General features: G+C 44.1%; 1 protein-coding gene across 1 annotated transcript in view; it reads right to left on the reverse strand.

Annotated features, from left to right (window-relative positions):
* The window catches only part of CCDC24 (coiled-coil domain containing 24), a 115364-nt gene that overhangs the window by 55080 nt on the left and 38373 nt on the right, over positions 1 to 21911 (reverse strand). Inside the window, exon 4 of the mRNA XM_030205355.1 lies at positions 4513 to 4680. Coding sequence (XP_030061215.1) covers positions 4513 to 4680 — 168 coding nt within the window. The remainder of the gene's footprint in view (positions 1 to 4512; positions 4681 to 21911) is intronic.

A 21911-nucleotide genomic window follows, 5' to 3' on the forward strand; every position in this document is an offset into this window, starting at 1 on the left:
CTCAAAACACATGTTGGCCTCTTCACTGCAGTCTTTGCTTAGAAAGTCAGACAAAGAATTGAACAAATATTCTACATAGAAATTACAGAATAAAACATATTCTAAAATAAGCATCCTTATAAGACATATTCTAAATATCAAGAACTTCTAAATTCTAATCTATTGCCTCTCTCTAAACAGTATTTCTGCCTAATCTTTAAACTACAATATATCTGACTCATGCCCGCTTACAAAGGCTGCTCAGCATGCCTAATAGCACACAGATGTTGAACTAGCCTTCATTATTCACAAAAGAATCAAAGAAAGTCTCTCTGACCCTTTTAACCTCCAGCTCAACAGAGCCAGACTCTCTAAGTAATTAAATCCAGCCTGCATTCCTTTACCTGCAGGACTGAAGAGAATTCAAACTTCAAGCTTTTAATATCATTTCTTATATATATATAATTATGCCCATGGCTGCCTCAAAAGAAATTCCTGTAAGTGATGTCTTGTATATTCCCCAAGCAGTTTGCAATATGCTTAGTGTATCTACATTAGATAAGAAGGGATTTGTGATTCATTTTGAAAACAGTAAGTGCACAATCTCTAAAAATGATGAAGTGTATGCTGAAGCTTTTATGCATAATGATATTTATAAACTGAGCATTTCAGGTGAAGCCTCACATATGGCGCAAGTAAGGAAGAATGATGGTAAATGTAGTCTGGAAATCTGGCACCGCCGCCTGGGACATCGTGATTTTAAGGTGATCCAGGATCTTTACAGTAAGCAACTTGCTACAGGCATTGAAATAAGTGCAGATACTGGTAAAATGGAGAAATGCATAGACTGTGTTACTCAAAAAGGTGTGAGACCCTCATTTCCTGCATACACAGGAAGTAGGAGGAATAAAGTACTGGACTTAATACACAGTGACTTATGTGGACTGTTTAATATCCCATCATTGGGAAATAACAGATTTGTGCTAATATTCTTGGATGATTTCTCTAGATACTGTGTGGCCTATTTGCTGAAAGAAAAAAGTCAAGTCACAGACATGCTGAAGAAATACGTAGCCATGGTGAGCAATAAATTTGAAAGAAAACCAAAGGTTCTTCAGACCGACAATGGTGGTGAGTTCACTTCACAAAGCATAAGCACATTTCTAGAACAAGAAGGCATTCAGCATATCACAACAGTAGCTTATACACCAGAGCAAAATTCTGTTGCAGAGAGAAAATTTAGGTCACTTGTGGAAATGACCAGATGTATGCTGTCAGATAGCAATCTCCCTAAAAGACTATGGGGGGAAGCCATTCTCACAGCAGTGTACCTACAAAACAGAATGCCAACTAAAGGCGCTGAGCGCACACCACATGAGACATGGCATGGTAGGAAGCCAAACCTGTCACACATAAGAACATTTGGAAGTACAGCATATGCTCATGTACCAAAGCAAAGAAGGCATAAGCTGGATTCCACAACAGAAAGGGGCATTTTAGTTGGCTATGCTCCAGGACACAAAGGATATAGAATTTTGAATCTGAAAACTTGCATTGTTGGCATAAGACATGTTACATATTTTGATGAAAACAAAAGGGTTGATAAAGGCTGGATTATCCCAGATGAGCCTTATCATCCAGAATATGAAACTAGAACCATAATAGACATGCCAGTGTATATAAATGCCATACCAAGGCAGATGTCTGAAAGCAACTCATCTGTATCTAACGAGGAACAGGCAGAGGAAGCAGATACAGAAAGGATCATTGAAGAAGACAGTACAGTTGGAGAAGGGGAATCAATTGGAGAAGGACTCTCAGATTTAGAGGATGCGGAAAGGTCAGACCAACCTGTTGTCAGACGCTCATCCAGGGAAAACAAAGGTGTTCCACCCCCAAGACTGTCTTACCTAACAAAGTCAGCAGAAGCTCAAGAGCCCTTAACATGGGATGAGATTGAGAAAATGCCAGCAGAAGAAGCTGCTGAATGGCGTAAAGCTGCACAAGAAGAAATTGATGCATTGCATAAAAATAAAACTTGGATTCTTACAAAATTACCTCCTGGCAAGAAAGCTATAGGATGCAAATGGGTATTCAAGTTAAAAAGGAATGCACAAGGAAAAGTGGAAAGGTATAAAGCCAGATTAGTCGCAAAGGGATATCTTCAAAAATATGGAGAAGATTTTGATGAAGTGTTTGCACCTGTAGTGAAACGCACGACAATTAGAACACTTCTGAGCATTGCAGTCTCAAAAGGCATGCAAGTCAACCACATTGATGTGAAAACAGCATTTCTTCATGGAGATATAACTGAAGACTTGTACATGGAACAGCCAACAGGTTTCATAAATACAAAACAAAGACAGCTAGTGTGTAAATTAAACAAAGGTCTTTATGGATTAAAGCAAAGTGCAAAATGTTGGAATGACAAATTACATGAAATATTGACAAATTTAGGATTTAAGCAAGGTGAAGCAGATAAATGCTTGTACACTAGGTGCAGAAATGGACAATATGCATACATTTTAGCTTTTGTTGATGATCTGCTCATTGCAAGCGAAAGTGAGCAAGAGTACAAGGACATTGTAAAATATTTAAACCTGAATGTTGAGATAAAAGAACTTGGTAATGTGTCATACTATCTTGGTATAGAAATTGAGAAACAAAATGATGGTTCTTATCTTCTAAGCCAGAAGCAGAAAATAAATGAGCTTATTGAAAGTTTAGGTATGCAAGATGCCCAAGTTGTAAGCACTCCCATGATCACTGATTTTCTGAAGGATGAAACAGTAAGAGAACCTTTACCAGATAACATCCAATATAGATCAGCCATAGGTAAGCTTTTATATCTGACTACCACATACAGGGCTGATATAGCAAATGCAGTAGGAATTTTGAGCAGAAGGGTCAGCTCACCTACCAAATCAGATTGGACTGCAGTTAAAAGGATGGTAAGGTATTTAAAAGGTACCATTGATTGTAAATTAAAGATTTCAGCCAATAGTAATCCAAAACTAATATGTTACTGTGATTCAGATTGGGCAGGGGATCATTCTGATTATAAATCCACAAGTGGATATGTGTTTATGTATGGAAATGTACAAATTTCATGGGCCAGTCATAAACAAAGTATTGTGAGTCTGTCTTCTACAGAAGCTGAATATGTGGCTGTATCAGAAGCATGCAGAGAACTGATGTGGATTGAAAAACTTTTGCTAGATTTTGGAATAGATGAACAGAGACCAATCCAGATAATGGAAGATAATCAGAGCTGCATCAGACTGTCACAGAATGACAAGGTTCAGTCACGCACCAAGCACATCGCAACGAAATATCACAACGTGCGAGAGCTGGCGAAAGAAGGAGTTATCAGTCTACACTATTGTCACACCAGTGAGATGACAGCTGACATCATGACCAAACCGTTACCCAGAGAATGTTTTGAGAATCTGCGAATAAAGCTTGGACTTTGTATGAATTAATAATTGCATGACAGTTATGCATGAGAAGGGGTTTGTTGGAATAATGTATTGTGTTTTACATGCATTGTCTGTCAGCAATGTTTTTTTTTTTTTCTTTCTCTGTGATTACTCTGTGACCTCTGATGTGAATTACCTAGAGAGGTCACACCCATGCAACTTCCTGTGGTGTGGTTAGGAACAGCAAGCACATGGAGCTCTAATGGTCTCTCCTAATCTGAGGATCTATGGTGTGAGCATCCATTACCATCTAAGCACATGGAAAGAGCTGATAAACCAAATGTATTATATTATGTATATATAAGCCTGCTGAATATCAATCTAACTAAAACTGTGAGTAAACAGATGTTTTGTTAATTCAACTTTAAAGTGACTCAGCAGTGAATTATTCTGGGGTGTATGTGAGAGAGATGAAGAAAAGAAATTAACATTTCTAAAGCTGAAGCTGTGTGTATAAAAATCTGCTAATTATTTACTACAAATAATCCCAACAAAAATGTGGTAACCCTACATAAATGCCAATATTGCAGCTACACGTATTCTATAACAGAATGTCTAAATGCGGTGGCACGTAGTAGTCTGGGTAGTGTGGGCAGGACACACAGTTATGTAAGTAAATTTTACAACACCATAATTTACATGTGTTTTTTTAGCAATCTAGGCACAATGATGAACAGCAGATTTATGGCTGGTGTAAGCAATCACATCTATATTACACATGTGGATTTGCGCCATTAAGCTAGTGTTCTGTAAAGGAATCCAGGTGCCCACTTTCGTTTATACAATAGGCTTCAAATAGGTGCCTTCCTGGCCCCTAAATATGTGTCCCATTACAGAATTGCCCTCCTTAAGGGCAATTCTGTAATGGGGGAGGGGGGGTCAGGCCCCCAGGGAGAGAAGTATTTTGGCCATTAAAATGAACAATTAACTGATTTAATAAATGCAAAAGAAAATCAGTTGACAACACTCTTTCGATCTGTGAAAAGCTAAACAGTGACTTGCATTTTGGCCAAGTAGAGAATATCGGCTCAGATCCCCACAACGTGAAACCAACCTTTCATCCTTACTGTCTCTTGCAGTCTGGACTCTGCTGGGGACTTCCTCTCCATTGTGTTTAGCTACTAAACTTCCAAGCTGACACATTCTGCTTCCAGGTCGACTGGAGCCCATCACAAAGTGAACAACCTTGGGATTGTACTTGGCGATGGCCATGTCTTCATCTCTACAATGACAACACAGAAAAACTCACAGATTGGCTCTCTAATCTCCACAGTTTTCCCCACAGGAATGCTGTCATAAGGAAGTGACTGAGGGGCCAATGCAAAAAGCTAGCACAGGTGGCAATGTGCAGTTAAAGGGGGGGGGGAGGGGTGATTTCATATACCGCCTTTCTGTGGTTATAATCAAAGTGGTTTACATATTATATACAGGTACTTATTTTGTACCTGGGGCAATGGAGGGTTAAGTGACTTGCCCAGAGTCACAAGGAGCTGCAGTGGGAATCGAACCCAGTTCCCCAGGATCAAAGTCCACTGCACTAACCACTAGGCTACTCCTCCACTAGCAACATTCCACATGGAAGCCTGCCCTTGCAGATCACCAATGTGGCCGCGCAGGCTTCTGTTTCTGTGAGTCTGACGTCCTGCATGTACGAGCTGGATGTCAGACTGACAGAAACCGAAGCCTGTGCGGCCGTGTCGCTCATCTGCAAGGGCAGGGTTCTGTTTCTCACAGAAACAGAAACAGAAGCCTGTGAGGCTGCGTAGCCGAAATTGGGTGATGGAGCCGGTGGGGGGAAGAGGGGAGGGTGGTTGGGAGGCGAAGATAGTGGTGGGCATACTTATACAGTCTGTGCCAGATCCGGTGGCGGGACTGGTGGTTGGGAAGCGGGGAATAGTGCTGGGCAGACTTATACGGTCTGTGCCAGAGCCGGTGGTGGGAGGCGGGGCTGGTGGTTGGGAGGAGGGGATAGTGCTGGGCAGACTTGTACGGTCTGTGCCCTGAAAAAGACAGGGTCAAATCAAGGTAAGGTATACACATGAGTTTGTTGGGCAGACTGGATGGACCCTACAGGTCTTTTTCTGCCGTCATCTACTATGTATGTTAAATCTACAAGAGCAGGCTTCTACATGGAATGTTGCTAGTGGAATAGCAATACTCCATGTAGAATCTCCAATAGTAGCAACATTCCATCTAGAAGCTACAAATAGCAACATTCCATGGAGAATCTACAAATAGGGGAAGGGAACTTGGACTTGATATACCGCCTTTCTGAGGTTTTTGCAACTACATTCAAAGCGGTTTACATATATTCAGGTACTTATTTTGTACCTGGGGCAATGGAGGGTTAAGTGACTTGCCCAGAGTCACAAGGAGCTGCAGTGGGAATTGAACCCAGTTCCCCAGAATCAGAGTCCACTGCACTAACCGCTAGGCTACTCCTCCACTAGCAACATTGCACGTGGAAGCCTGCCCTTGCAGATCACCAATGCGGCCGCGCAGGCTTCTGTTTCTGTGAGTCTGACGTCCTGCATGCAGGGGCGTAGCTACGGGTGGGCCCGTCTGCGGGAGGAGCCTGCGAGCCATCAGCCAATGCCTCAGCAGCCAATGCCTCAAGGCTGCCGAGACAGTGCCTGCCGGTGCCGCGCTTTTTTTTTTTTTTAACATTTCTCGTCCTACGGTCCTTAGCGCCGTTAGCGCTTCTTCTTTTTGTAGCGCCGGCCCTGCTGCTCAACAGGAAAAGCAGCAGTGGCCGGCAATGGGGGCTGGCGCTGGCATGCAGGGCGGGCCTTGTCGAAGAAAAGAGGGAAAACATGGAAGGATGGGGAGAAAGAGGGAAACATGGAAGGATGGGGAGAATGAGGGAAAACATGGAAGGATGGGGAGAAAGAGGGAAACATGGAAGGATGGGGAGAATGAGGGAAAACATGGAAGGATGGGGAGAAAGAGGGAAAACATGGAAGGATGGGGAGAATGAGGGAAAACATGGAAGGATGGGGAGAAAGAGGGAAACATGGAAGGATGGGGAGAATGAGGGAAAACATGGAAGGATGGGGAGAAAGAGGGAAAACATGGAAGGATGGGGAGAAAAGATAGAAAACAGATGGAAGGATGGGGAGAGAAAGAGGGAAAACGGATGGATGGGGAGAGAGACTCTGGATGGAAGGATGGGGAGAGAGACTGGAAGGATGCAAAGAAAGGTGACAGACTGGAAGGATGTGGAGAGAGAAGGGACACTGAACAGAAAAGGGTAGAGTGATACAGAGACACTGGTTAGAAAGAGGGAGAGAGACATTAGATGGAAGGATCAGGAGAGAGGATAGATGGATGGAAGGATGGGGAGAGAAAGAGGGAAGACGCTGGATGGAAGGGTAGGGAGAAAGAGGTGACACTGGACGGAAGGATGCAGAAAGAAAGAGGGGAGACTACTGGAAGGATGGGGAGAGAGAGGGGAGACTGGAAGAATGGGGAGAGAAAGAAGAGAGCTGCTGGATGGAAAAGGAGAGTAATGAAAGACTGGAGAATAAGAGGAAGGGGCGTGGGGAGAACAAGGGTGAGAAAAAGATGAAAAGCCATAAGTAGATGAAGGAAATTAAAGAATGGATAGTAAGAATGAATTAAATCAGGACAGAGAGAGAGGCAGAAAAGTATTGAAGAAAGCAAAGAAAAAGGAGAGAAAAATGACAAATGGCCAGGAAACGAAGAGTTAAGCGAAAACGAAGGAAAGCAGAATCTAGAGACTGGGAGCGACACAATGAGAAAAAGTAAATGGCCATACAAGAAAGGTAAAGAAAATAATTTTATTTTTAATTTAGGATAAAGCAGGGGCGTATCTGGACTCCGGCGGTAGGGGGGGCCAGAGCCAGAGGGAGGGGGCACATTTTAGCGCCCCCCCCGCCGCCGCCGCGCCCCCACCGCCACCAATAACTTAGTCTCTCCACCCCCCTCCCGCCGCCAACCCTCCCCCGCTGCCGTTCTTACTTTTGCTGGCGGGGGACCCCAACCCCCGCCAGCCGAGGTCTGCTTCCACCTGCCGCTGCCTTCAAAACTTCTTCTTCAGCCGGCGGGGGACCCCAAACCCCCGCCAGCCGCCCCGCGCTGTTTAAAATTCATCTTCGGCCTCCGTGGCCGTGCTGCTGGGATAGGCGGCGCTGTTGAAATCCACTTCGGAGTCTGACGTCGTTGTACGTTGTACGTGCTGCGACGTCACAACGTACAACGACGTCAGACTCCGAAGTGGATTTCAACAGCGCCGCCTATCCCAGCAGCACGGCCACGGAGGCCGAAGATGAATTTTAAACAGCGCGGGGCGGCTGGCGGGGGTTTGGGGTCCCCCGCCGGCTGAAGAAGAAGTTTTGAAGGCAGCGGCAGGTGGAAGCAGACCTCGGCTGGCGGGGGTTGGGGTCCCCCGCCAGCAAAAGTAAGAACGGCAGCGGGGGAGGGTTGATGGCGGTAGGGGGGTCCAGGGCAAAATCTGCGGGGGCCCAGGCCCCTGAGGCCCCACGCAGATACGCCCCTGGGATAAAGTAATATGGTACCTGTGTTAATGAAGTTTCAGAGACCAATACTTCCTTCCTTAGGTCAGGCGAGGATACCGTAACAGCATTATACTGACCTGAGGCAGGAGGTTTTGGCCTCTGAAAGCTCATTGAAAAGGGTGTTAGGCTATTAAATAAATTGTCTGAAATCTGATGCACTGAAAAGCAGCACTTTACTCTGTGTGACAAATGCATCTGATTAGCGTGACTAAATTTTGCTGGGGGAGGGGGGTAGAGAGAAAATTTTGTGCCCACCCACTTTGGGTTCAGGCCCATCGAAAATTGGCAGTCTGGCTACGCCACTGCCTGCATGTACGTGCAGGACGTCAGACTCACAGAAACAGAAGCCTGCGCAGCCTTCTACATGGAATGTTGCTAGTGGAATAGCAACATTCCATGTAGAATCTCCAATAGTAGCAACATTCCATGTAGAATCTCAAATAGTAGCAACAGAATCTTAATAATAGCAACATTCCATGGAGAATCTACAAATAGGGGAAGGGAACTGGGACTTGATATACAGCCTTTCTGAGGTTTTTGCAACTACATTCAAAGCGGTTTACATATATTCAGCTACTTATTTTGTACCAGGGGCAATGGAGGGTTAAGTGACTTGCCTGGCGTTACAAGGAGCCAGTTCCCCAGGTTTTCAGGCCACTGCATTAACCATTAGGCTACTCCTCCGCTCCCAGTTAACGTGACATCTAAGCACAACCTTCTGGGTGAACGATGCAGAAATAGGTTTTGTACAGAAAATAGCCCTGCATTAGACACCAGTGCACAGCATATTAAAATCAAAGATAATGAGGTTAATAGCTATTCCTCCTAATGCAGAAACCCGCACAGAAGACTTTAAGGTGAGCACAGTGCAGGAACTCGAACGCCAGGTCTGAGGAGGTGTAGAAGAGTTACCTCATTCTTCTGCAGTATCATCTGTGAGAATTTAATGCCCGCTTTTTTCTTTTTGCTGCAAGAAGAACTGTACCCACAACTTATAGTTTTCATGAAGAGTAAAAATAAAAAAAAGGGAACAGGGGAAGTAACGGTTCTACTCGCAGGACCGAGAAGAAAAAAAAACTACTACCTGGGTATGTGCTTGAATGTTGTTCTGTGCAATACATATTGATATCACAAAAATTTTATGCACATAAATTTATGTCATCAATATTTATCTGCAGAGGAATACTCCAGCACATGTGCAGATGTGTGCTGATCATTTCTTGCGGCTCTGACATGCAACTGCAACCAGAAACTCAATCGGAACAACACGAACTTACTTAAACCTCCACTACCCAAGCTGGAAGGGACTCAAATACAAATCAACTTATGCATCCAGCTTCTCCTACATAAGTACACAACTGTGGAACGCACTACCAAAAGCAGTGAAAACAACGTACAACCACCTTAACTTTCGGAAATGACTAAAGACCAACCTGTTCGAAAAGGCTTACCCTACCAACCCAACTCAAGTACCCGAACCCTGCAACACAACGAAACAAAAGCTCACAATGAGAACGCTATATTACTGTCATGACTCTTGGAGCTTGGTAATTAGAAGCCCCAATATCATGGTGCATAACCCTGGCACAGCAATCACCTGAAGTCTCTATTATTTTATGAAGTCTCTTTTATTGAATAAATCACAGATAATTTACTCACAGATAGATGTTCAGGATACAGAGACTTCTTAATCTGGAGGCTGTGGGAGGTGGAGATCTGAGGAGAGAGGTAGTTGTATTGCAGGGGGAGGGGAAGGTAGTTGAACAGGTAGAAATAGTCCAAAGCTGGGTGACTGCAATGTGCGATATCTCATTTGGAAGAAGATATTCACAGGGTAAAAAAATCCAGGTTCGTTACAGGGATTTTCAGCAGGACAGAGCTGTCTGGAGCGAGATGGTGTTAGCTCCATGTCCCTGGCTATAATGGAGTAAGAAGCCCCACGTGGCTGAAAGGACAAAGAAGTGGTGGGGCTTCACACAGGGAGGAGCAGATAGAGACCAATGGGGACAGAGCCTGCCATCGAATAGCAAGGGGTAGTCCTAGAGATACCTGGCTGACCTCTGAGGACAGGTAGTAAGACTGAACAGGAAGACAAAAGAGCCAAGCTTGGCAGAGAGAGAGAGAGAGAGAAGGTCTGAGCAGCCTCACAACCAGTAATAGCAGTTCTTACACAGCCAAACAAGTGTGGTTGCACTGCCTGTGAACTACCCACAGTGCATTGCTCATGTATTTCTCCAGTGGGAAACTGCAGCAATGATAGTCCTTGGGACTGAGAATAACAGTAAAGGCATTACACACATTTTAGGATCACGTTATAAACTAGTGCGAGGTGAACAATAACCCTTCTCCCCCACGACTCCCAATGTGACTGCAACACATGAACCTTTTTGACCACAACATCACTTTGTAACTGCCTCTCCACCGGAGTTGGCGAACGCCTCTACGGCACCATATAAGCCACATTGAGCCTGCAAATAGGTGGGCAAATGTGGGATACAAATGCAACAAATAAATAAATAAATAAAACAGTACTAGCTGCCCTTAGCATGGAACTTTGTGCACTTGCATCCAGTGTGCACGCCCTGATTGGTGCACAAGTTCTGCACACATCAAATTTGCATATAATTTGCTTATTGCATTGGAAAGCAAAAAAGTGGGCATTCTGTTTGAATTAGAAGCCATGTGCTCAGCCATCAGTGCATGGCTCCACGGCTCTTTCTGCAATATTTCCTGTTAGAAGTCCTTCAGCATGCACACATAGAATAAAGGTGCAAGCTGCAGGAGAAGTATACCTCACTAGCATTTATCAACCATTAATTATCTTTAATTGATTTTGACAGGTGGCCATATACCTCACTAGAATTTATCACTACTACTACTACTACTACTTAGCATTTCTATAGCGCTGCCAGGGTTACGCAGCGCTGTACAAGTTTAGACATGGGGAAGGACAGTCCCTGCTCAAGAGAGCTTACAATCTAACGGTAACACGCTATGTAGCCAGTGTAGGTATCAGGAAAGGGGAAGATGGTTAGGCGCCAAAAGCAAGGGAGAAGAGATGGGCCTTGAGTAAGGACTTGAAAATGGGCAGGGAGGGCACACGGCGTATGGGTTCAGGAAGTCTGTTCCAGGCATAAGGTGATGCGAGGCAGAAGGGGCGGAGTCTGGAGTAGCGGTGGTGGAGAAGGGTACAGATAGGAGTGATTTTTCCTGAGAGCGGAGGTTACGGGTGGGAACATACAGGGAGATGAGGGTAGAGAGGTAATGGGGGGCTGCAGATTGAGTGCACTTGAAGGTCAATAGGGGAAGCTTGAACTGTATACGGTAGCGGATCAGGAGCCAGTGAAGCGACTTGAGGAGAGGGGTGATATGAGAGTATCGGTTCACGCAGTAGATAAGACGTGCGGCGGAATTTTGGACAGATTGAAGGGGGGATAGGTGGCTAAGCGGGAGGCCAGCGAGGAGAAGGTTGCATAGTCAAGACGAGAGGTAACGAGCGAGTGGACGAGGGTTCGGGTGGTCTGTTCAGAGAGGAATGGGTGAATTTTGCTAATATTATAGAGGAAGAAGCGACAGGTCTTAGCTGTCTGCTGGATATGGGCAGAGAAGGAGAGGGAGGAGTCAAAAATGACTCCGAGATTGCGGGCTGAAGAGACGGGGAGGATGAGGGCGTTGTCAACAGAGACGGAAAGTGGCCATGCCCACTTCTGGTCACATCAGCCAATCAGAATCAAGGATCTGCCCAGGCCACACTCACTCTCCACCCAAGCCTTGCCCACTACCCATCCTGCCATACCCCCTTTGATGACATCACTGGATATATCACAGCCCCACCCACACCCCATCCCTTTTTCATAATTCTGCCTATAGCCTCGCCTTATTAGCATGACCACACACCCCAAAACCATACCCCTTTTGTATAACACCACTCCAAACCCACCTATTTTGCTGACATCGCAGTAAGTGATATCACAGCCAAACCCTTTTCCAAGATGGCAGCGACGTCTGTGCATATTAAATGATCTCAATAGCTGGTGAAATTCACTCAGATGTTAAATAAAATGAGGAACATTGGGGAGTCAAATCAAGAACCTCTAGGGTAGCATTTTCCAAAATGCTCCTCGTTCCACGCTCAGGGCCCAAGAGACAGACAGAGCTCCGGAGTCTCAATGCATGGATGAGGCGATGTGCAGGGAGGAGTGTTTTAGATTTGTAATCAATAGAAATAAAACATGGACAAGAAAATAAGATGATACCTTTTTTATTGGACATAACTTAATACATTTCTTGATTAGCTTTCGAAGGTTGCCCTTCTTCGTCAGATTGGAAATAAGCAAATGTTGGTAGATGACAGTATATATAAGTGAAACATCAAAGCATTTCAATGACAGTCTAACAGGATGGGGTGTTAGACTGTCACTGAAATGCTTTGATGTTTCACTTATATATACTGTCATCTACCAACATTTGCTTATTTCCAATCTGACGAAGAAGGGCAACCTTCGAAAGCTAATCAAGAAATGTATTAAGTTATGTTCAATAAAAAAGGTATCATCTTATTTTCTTTTCCATGTTTTATTTTATTTCTATTGATTACCTTTAAAAGTGGACTAACATGGCTTCCACACCTCTCTACTTAGATTTGTAAGGAACTGTGCAACATTCTGAGGAAGGCGAAGCCTATTCCGGAATGAGTTTATCTTTTGGGCAGACTGGATGGACTGTTCATGTCCTTATCTGCCATCATTTACTATGTTACTATATAAACTTACTTCCTGTTTCATACCACTCGACGCCATCTTGGATGGGGTCATGTGATGGGAAAGCATCCAACACTGCCCTCTACAGCCTAGGAGGACCATGAACAGCTTAAAAACTCTCTCTCTCTCTCGGGAAATAAAATAGGCATTTTTTTTAGCCTTTACACAAAGTAAAGCTCCTTTTTTCTGAACAGTACAGCAAAACAACATAGGAACGTTTTAGCCTTCAGACTACTTTACACTCCTTTTTCTGAATAGTGCTACAAAAAGGCTTGACCCCAGACCCTCCCTTCTCCTCCCCCAAGCCCTGGTGTCAGATAGATGTTTTTTACTCTCTCAGTAAAAAATGCCGCTAACCCAGGCACCCACCTTTTCTCCCCCCAGAACAAACATCCAGCTGACTGAGCAATGTTCTGTATTGTGCAAGAGAATCCACACCTTCTCCCCCTCACATATCCCTCACACCCCCTTCCTTTCTGCATCCAGACCAAAAGACATAAAGATCAGCAAACTCAAATAGGCTGACAAGCTCCCAGAACAAACCCTAGCTGACAGAGCGATGTGCTGTATTGTGTGACAGAATCCAGACCTCCTCCCCTTCACTCCCCCTCCCATATCCCTTGCACCTCCCTCCTCCTCTCACAGCCCTTCTGTTTCAAGGCTTTGTAACAGTTTCCACATCTGTGTGAGCTCAAATAGGTTCCTGTTGCTCCTCCTCCTCCCAAATCATGCAAAACACAGGTTCCTCTCCCAAGGAAGACTACCCCACAACTCCCTCCCCTCTAGGAGTAGCCTAGTGGTTAGTGCAGTGGACTTTGATCCTGGAAAACTGAGTTGAATTCCCACTGCAGCTCCTTGTGACTCTGAGCAAGTCACTTAACCCTCCATTGCCCCTGGTACAAAATAAGTACCTGAATATATGTAAACCACTTTGAATGTAGTTGGAAATGCAGTATATCAAGTCCCATTTCCCTTTCCATCCCAGGCAGACAAGGTCACCTGAATGAAATGTATAGCAGCTTCTGGGGTTTTATTGAGTAGGAAAAGTTACAGATAAGCAAACTTTTCTTTTTGAAGCAAAAATAGTTACAGAACAATGCACAGGAGTTTCTTTTGTGAAGACTACCCCATGCCTCCCTCCCTTTCCACCCCGGCAGTTCCTTTAACAAAGAAGACTCCCTCCCTCCAGCCCCATCCCTCTAAACATAACATACGAATAGCCACTGGTCAGACCAGTGGTCCATCTAGCCTGGTATCCTGCTTCCAACAGTGGCCAATCCAGGTCACAAGTACCTGGCAGAAACTCAATTAGAAGCAACATTCCATGCTACCAATCCCATGGACAAGCAATGGCTTCCCTCATGTCCATCTCAATAACAGACTATGGACTTTTCCTCCAGAAATTTGTCCAAACATTTTTTAAACCGAGAAACACTAGATCACTCTATGGTGTTACCACACTCTCTGGAGATTAACTATTCACCAAGTAAAAAAAAAATATTTCCTTCTATTTGTTTTAAAAGTATTATCATGTAACTTCATTGAGTGTCCCCTCGTCTTTGTACTTTTTGAGGGGGGGGAAAAAAAGATCAATTCACCTTTACTCGTTCTACACCACTCAGGAGTTTGTAGACCTCTATCATATGCCCCCTCAGTGGTCTTGTCCAAGCTGAAGAGTCCTAACCTCTTTAGCCTTTCCTCATATGAGAGGAATTCCATCCCCTTTATCATTTTGGTCACCCCTCTTTGAACCTGGAAGTTCAAATAGGTGGAAATTGCAGGGTCCAACAAAAAAAAGTCACACAGAGCCAGTTTATATTATTATTATTATTATTATTTTAGTAATAATAATAATCTGGAACAGTTTATCTAGCATTTCCAAAAATTCTTGAATAGCAATGATCTGTGATTAGAGCCATGGGACAGTTTGTTCTAGGTGTAATAACATTCAGTTATTTGCAGGTAACCCACCAGAAATAGATACCTCAAGCACACTAGAATTGTAAAACATTGCACACATCTTAAACCATCTTAAAAAGATCATCTCTTTAGAGGCCTCTCATTTTCTTGAAGGAAAAAAAACAACAACAACCCAAACCAAACAGAGGAAACATAGAGGCATATTTTCAAAGCACTTAGCCTCCCAAAGTTCCATAGAAACCTATGGAACTTAGCCTCCCAAAGTGCTTTGAAAATAAGCCTGATAGTAACATAGTAGATGACGGCAGAAAAAGACCTGCACGGTCCATCTAGTCTGCCCACGATAAACTCATATGTGTATACCTTACCTTGATTTGTACCTGTCTTTTTCAGGGCACAGACCGTATAAGTCTGTGCAGCAGTATTTCCCGCCTCCCAACCACCAGTCCCGCCTCCCATCACCAGCTCCGGCACAGACCCCGTATAAGTCTGCCCTCCCCCATCCTAGCCTCTCAACCACCAACCCCTCTTCCCCCCGCCACCCAATTTCAGCTAAACTTCTGTGGATCCATTCCTTCTGCACAGGATTCCTTTATGCCTGTCCCACGCATGTTTGAATTCCGTTACCGTTTTCATCTCCACCACCTCCCGCGGGAGGGCATTCCAAGCGTTCACCACCCTCTCCGTGAAGAAATACTTCCTGACATCTTTCCTGAGTCTGCCCCCCTTCAATCTCATTTCATGTCCTCTCGTTCTACCGCCTTCCCATCTCCGGAAAAGATTCGTTTGCGGATTAATACCTTTCAAATATTTGAACGTCTGTATCATATCACCCCTGTTCCTCCTATCCTCCAGGGTGTACATGTTCAGGTCAGCAAGTCTCTCTTCATACGTCTTGGAACACAACTCCCATACCATCCTCGTAGCTTTTCTTTGCACCGCTTCCATTTTTTTAACATCCTTTGCAAGGTACGGCCTCCAAAACTGAACACAATACTCCAGGTGGGGCCTCACCAATGTCTTATACAGGGGCATTAAAACCTTTTTTCTGCTGGTCACACCTCTCTCTATACAGCCTAGCAACCTAGAAGCCTCAAAGCTCAAAACAGCTTTCAAAGAGAAGTAGAGCAGTTTGCTAGGAAGAGACAAATTGTCAAAGATTTAGCAGCAAAAGGAGTTTATATGATGAAACACAGTATATGAAATAGCTATAGACATATATAGATACATACGAACAGCGGAACAGTAGTCGACAAATCAGAGAAAAAGAAAACAGGAAGGAAACAGACAAATAAAGCAGAAAGATTGACAGGATACAGTCAATTTGTTTAACTGTAGTGAACATTGTTATCATTAGCTCTGCACATGGTTTTCAAAATAAATGGGAAGGCACTTGGAAAAACAGTTTTCCCCAGCTCCCCCCCCTCCCCCCCCCAGCAAAGAAGACCACCTGCACAGCCCCCATCCTCTCCATCCCTGCAGGCAGAAAGGAAAAGCTGGCAAATCCCAAAGGACCTTTTACAATAAAACACCTCTTTTTATGACGAAATGTGTACTGCCCTATGAAGTCATGTAGAAAAACAAACAAACTATAATTTACTTCCTATCCAGAGGCAGTCGGGAGTTTAGGAGGCATCACGCTTCTGCTCAGGCCTCTAGAAAATATAATAAGTCTCTCAAACATGTCAAAGAATGGCTCAGGGGGCAAAACGCTTATACCTTACACCAAACGTCTTGCATTTGTTTCCAAAGAAGCAAAACCATAGTTTCAGAGGTGGACGCTCAGTGGCGAGCAGACTTGGTGGATCTATCGGCCCTGTCTTCTTTTAACTAGGGCTATAAATACATACTGACGATTATCGACATTTTATCAAAATATGCTTAGGCGTGCGTCTAAAAACAAAAACCAGCTGTGAAGTGGTATTTAGTTTAAGTCGCAAGTCTAAAAAGATACGGATGGATAAAGGTAAAGACTTTTTAAATAAACCTGTACAAATGCTATTGAAAAGAAAAGGAACTGCACACTGAAGTCTAAAATGTGGTGGTACTTCACGCCACCAACACGTTTCACTATGTAGATGTATTGCAGGCCATGCTACATAGCCATAATCCGAGTTTTCACAGAACCGTACGGGCAGACCTATCGATGTAATGCCTCAGAATTTTCTGCAGGTTTGCAAAACAATCTATACAGGGAATGCAAAACTAGAAACCGTCATGAAACATTTTGCAAAAGGCGACCAAATAAGACAGTCGAAAGCCAAAGGCAGTTTTCAAAAACAGACGTGGACCGATGAGGTATTTATATTATTATTATTGGTTGCATTTGTAGCCCACATTTTCCCACCTATTGGCAGGCTCAATGTGACTTACATTATTCCGTAATGGCGATCGCCATTTCCGAGATGAGAAATACAAAAAGTGGTATTGCATTAAAGTTCATAAGTGACAGATTAAATAAGGAATCAAGTATAGAGAATTCATTTCCGGAATGAGAAATAAAGTGGTACTGTGTTAATTAGTGCCAACGTAAATGAAGCAGTCAGGTATACAGAGTTCGGTTTTGTCCAGTTCTGGTGTAAGTTTCGTTGTCTAGTGTTTAGGATGGATCATTATGGTATGCCTTATTGAACAGGTTTTAATGATTTTTGGAAGTTTGTTAGGTCGTGCATTGTTTTTATGGCGTATGGTTTTATAGGAGGCAGAAGCCTGTTTACAAGCTACATGATCGTGACGGAGGAACCATGGAAGGTTCTTTTTACCCAGAAGAAATATTAAAAATCAATTCTGACACTGACAAAGTCTCCCATATTGAAAAAGTTTTATTTTTATTACATTTGTACCCCGCGCTTTCCCACTCATGGCAGGCTCAATGCGGCAGGCAACGGAGGGTTAACTGACTTGCCCAGAGTCACAAGGAGCTGCCTGTGCCAGGAATCGAACTCAGTTCCTCAGTTCCCCAGGACCAAAGTCCACCACCCTAACCACTAGGCCACTCCTAGCAAAATCTCTAGTGAAATGGAGAGACTGGCCTGACAAATGTAACAGTTGGGTGCTGGCCAGCAAGGAACAGACATCTAAGGCTGCACACGAGAACCATGGACGATGAGGGGTTCTACATCACAGTACCTAGCAATGACTCTGTGGAAATATTTCCGCAAAACACCAGTTCTAATTTTACAGTACGTTTAGCAAGGCCCTTGAGAAGTGGGTTTAGTGAAAAAACAATACCCACCTATGTGGGACAATCTTACGAAAGACCAATTTTATGTCTTGATGGTGTATGGCTTACTGGATGGAAAATTTGAAATAAACAGAGATGCCACTTTGTAAAGTTTTGCGAGCGTTGATGGTTGAGTATCATCATTTATGTGAATGACATCAATTCTTTGTTTGCTATCGATGATGCTTTTTCAGCAGGAAGCATAAACCTGGAAGTGACACATACTTGAATGAGTAAGAATAAACTTACTCTAAATTTGTCTAAAACTGAAGTAATGATAATAGAGCAAGATAACACAAATCAAACTCTAACCCACTATCGGTTTCAGACCCACTAAGGCTTTTCGATGACTTTACAGTTCCGGAAGGAAAAAGGCCTCAAAGAGCTCTCTAATGTGCCATTCTTAGCCGAGCTTAGCGGATCCATTTAATCCTCTCTTCATCATCGGCCTAAAAAAACCTTCCCTAACCCTATGATGAAGAGTCGATGATGAAGAGAGGATTAAATGGATCGGCTAAGCTCGGCTAAGAATGGCACATTAGAGAGCTCTTTGAGGCCTTTTTCCTTCCGGAACTGTAAAGTCATCGAAAAGCCTTAGTGGGTCTGAAACCGATAGCGGGTTAGAGTTTGATTTGTGTTATCTTGCGATATTGTTCTCCCACTTTCCATTGAGTACTGTAAATGAACCTCCCCTCTGCCTGAGGGTCCTCGGGATCTCCCCTTCACCCTTGCTACTCAACCTCCTGGTTCACTGCAGTCCACAGGGCAGGGCTCAAAGAAATCCACTTCAAAGCAAAACTAACAAGTTCTTTATTTTTCTTGGGATCCAACAGTCCAGCAGTTCAAAAAGACAAAATACTTGAAGCAAAAAAAACCAACCTCACAAGTCCCCCTGTTGCTCCTCTCAGGGGTACAAACACAGCAAGAAAAAAAAAAAACAACTTTTAACTCCCAGGCTTCCAGCACCCAGCTGGGTTCCTTTCGGACAGTTTTATAGCCCTGGGTCTTCTTTCTCCCCCCCTCTCCCTTTCTCTCCCTTGGGAGGGGGCAAAACACTGCAAGCAGTTCCATCAAAAAAACAAACAAACACAGTTCTTGAGGCTTCAACTCACAGCTCAAACCCCTTCAGCTTCTTTTAGGCTTTTTAGCCACAGTTCACCCTCCACCTTCCTCCTGCTGGGGCTCAGCCCACTCTGAGAAAATCTCTCATCCCTCTTCAACCAGAACTCTTTAAACTCACAGTTCAATCACAGCCTGAGCTCTGGAAAATGAAAAGGCCCCACCCATCTGGGTCACTCTCTCTAAGCACTGACCCATTCTCCCACATGACCTTTCCTCTTTCCTCTCTTAGCCCAGTTACCATACCATGAAGTTACCTGGTCTCTTATTTTGTTACCTAAGGAGTGAGCCCAGGCTGAGAGGTCCATAGGCTCTTCCTCACTCTCCTCTCTTTCTCTCTGCCCAGCTTCTTGATACGCCATGGGCTCCCCGTCCCACCCACTTTGCAGCTGTTCCTCTTTCCCTTGATTACCCTGCAGGGGCACCACCCTTTCCTTGTTAGAGTTCTCCCCCTGTTCCTGCTGGGGAGGGTAATCTCTGTACCAGGCTTTGCCCCGAGGGTGCTGGAAAATGTAGTCTCTTCCTCTCCTCCATTTTACAGGGGTCACGAACCTTTCTCTGTTCTCTCTCGGGGGATGCTGGGTAATGTAGTCCTTTTCTCTCCACCCTTTTCTAGGGGGCATTACTACTTCTCTCACTCTCTGGGGATGGAATGGAGGCAAGGCTCTGTTCTGCCTACGTCTGCTCATGAGCCTCCTCCCTTCTTCCTCTTCCACTTCCATCTTATCTATCCCCAGGTCCTCTTCTTCACAGTACGTAATGATAATAGAGCAATGTGTTAATAATACACAATATGATCCAACTGTATTTCAAATGCCATCTCTTTTGCTGTGAAAAATCAGTATGTTAGTTTAGGGTTTGTTTGGATTCACAATTGACTATGCAAGCTCAGGTGACCAGCTTGGGACTGTTATGCTTTTATCAACTGCGTGTGTTACGTAAAGTAAAACCGATGTTACTTCAAAGTGAATTTCAGATAGTAATCCAGGGTTTGGTGTTGTCAAAATTGGATTACTGTTAACAGCTTGTATTTGGGTTCAGCACAGGTATTGTAAAGCGCTGCAGGTTGTAGAAAATGCAGTAGTGCAGTTGGTGGTTGGGTTGACTTGACATGATCGTTGTTTCTTCATTGGCTTCCGGTCTGGTACAGGATCAGAGTTAAACTTTCGATGCACGTTCATAAAACTTTGTCTGGCTTGGCTCCCCTTCATGTGTTCAGGAGCTGCAGATTTCTCGACCAAATCACTTATTAAGCTCAGAAGGAATCATGGCAACTTCTCATACTTTCCTTGGCTAAGCTGCATTATTTTGACACTACGCAAGCAGCATTTTCTATTATGGGACCACTGTTATGGAATAAATTGCCAGAGACCTTACGTCTCTTTTGACTGATCTGACAACATGTCAGAAGCAGTTAAAAGTATATTTTCTCTGGCTTACTTGTCTTATGCTTGAATCAGCAGATCTTATAAGTTCTGGCTCAGTTGGTACATTTACTGAAGTAACGGTTTATGTTTTTCATTACGTATGTTTTTAATATAACCCGCCTAATTAATAGGCAAGCTAGAAATGGACAAAATAAATCTCTATGCATGCAGTGAAGTAAAATTCTAGACAGCATCAGTATGTCAGTAGAAAAAAGAGCCAAACCGAGTTTCTACCAAGAAGTCACGTGCGATCCCTGGTATTTTCCATCATTTCTCCCAAATCCTACCTTCAAATGGGTCAGTGAGGCCTCTATATGTTACATCTCCACAGTTACTTAAGCCCCCAGCCTTGAGAAGATATCTGAGAGCATTCCTAGCCAAGCAAAGGGGTCTGATAGAATCCCCCCTCTCTCATGCCTGGTGAACGTGTGGCACCTTCTGCAGGATGTGGGGTTTACAGGAGATTTGTCATTTTTCAATTCCTCTGCTGGAAAATAGGTGTCATGTGCCAGTCAATGAAGCCATCAGATGGGCTGACACACCTCCCCTCTAAGAGATAAATGAGCATTACTCTGATTTGAGCCTGTGCAAGGCTCCTATTTGCAGATCGGAAATCAGCAGGAAAAGAAGCATTGCTATTTTCCTTTCTCTGTGCTGTCTTTGCCTCTCTTCATGTCTTTCAGCATTTCAGCAGGCACAAAGGAACACCATCATCTTGTGGTGACCATAACAAGGCCATAAACAGTCCTCTCCTTATGTCCCTCTGACCTCACTTCCAGGGAGGTCTGAATAGGACAAGCCACAGAGGGTGTAAACCTAGGGTTACCATATGGCTCCAGAAAAAGGAGGACGGATTGAGCCAGCCGGGTTTTACTTCCATTGCTTTCCATTGAAAGCAATGGGCAATTACAGTACTTCGATTGAAAGCAATTACTTCCATTGAAAGCAATTGCTTTCCATTGAAAGCAATGGAAGTAAAACCCGGCTGGCTCAATCCGTCCTCCTTTTTCTGGAGCCATATGGTAACCCTATGTAAACCCCACATGGTGGGACAAAAGCCTGGTTTCCACATGTCTCTGGAAGGTTAATAGAGAGGACAGTTGCACTGTTTACTACCCCCAGCTGCTGCCTTCCAACACAGCAGGGTTGCTATGAAAGGGAAGTGTGGGGGCATTAAGGCTGCCATTGTACTAGAGATGGGGTGACCAGCTGGCAACCAGGAGGAAGTGATCTTCATACCTTGGATTTGACTGGCCCTCAGAGGCAGACCGAAAACTACTTATTTGTAAAAAAAAAAGGTCAAAATGTGGCCTGCAGTAACTCTGATATTTCAGCCAAAAAGTCCTAAGTCGATGTAATTATTACTACTACTACTTATCATTTCTAAAGCGCTACTAGACGTACGCAGCGCTGTACACTTGAACATGAAGAGACAGTCCCTGCTCCACAGAGCTTAAAATCAGGAC

Source organism: Microcaecilia unicolor, chromosome 6 (assembly GCF_901765095.1).
Source record: "Microcaecilia unicolor chromosome 6, aMicUni1.1, whole genome shotgun sequence".
Classification (NCBI taxonomy): domain Eukaryota; kingdom Metazoa; phylum Chordata; class Amphibia; order Gymnophiona; family Siphonopidae; genus Microcaecilia; species Microcaecilia unicolor.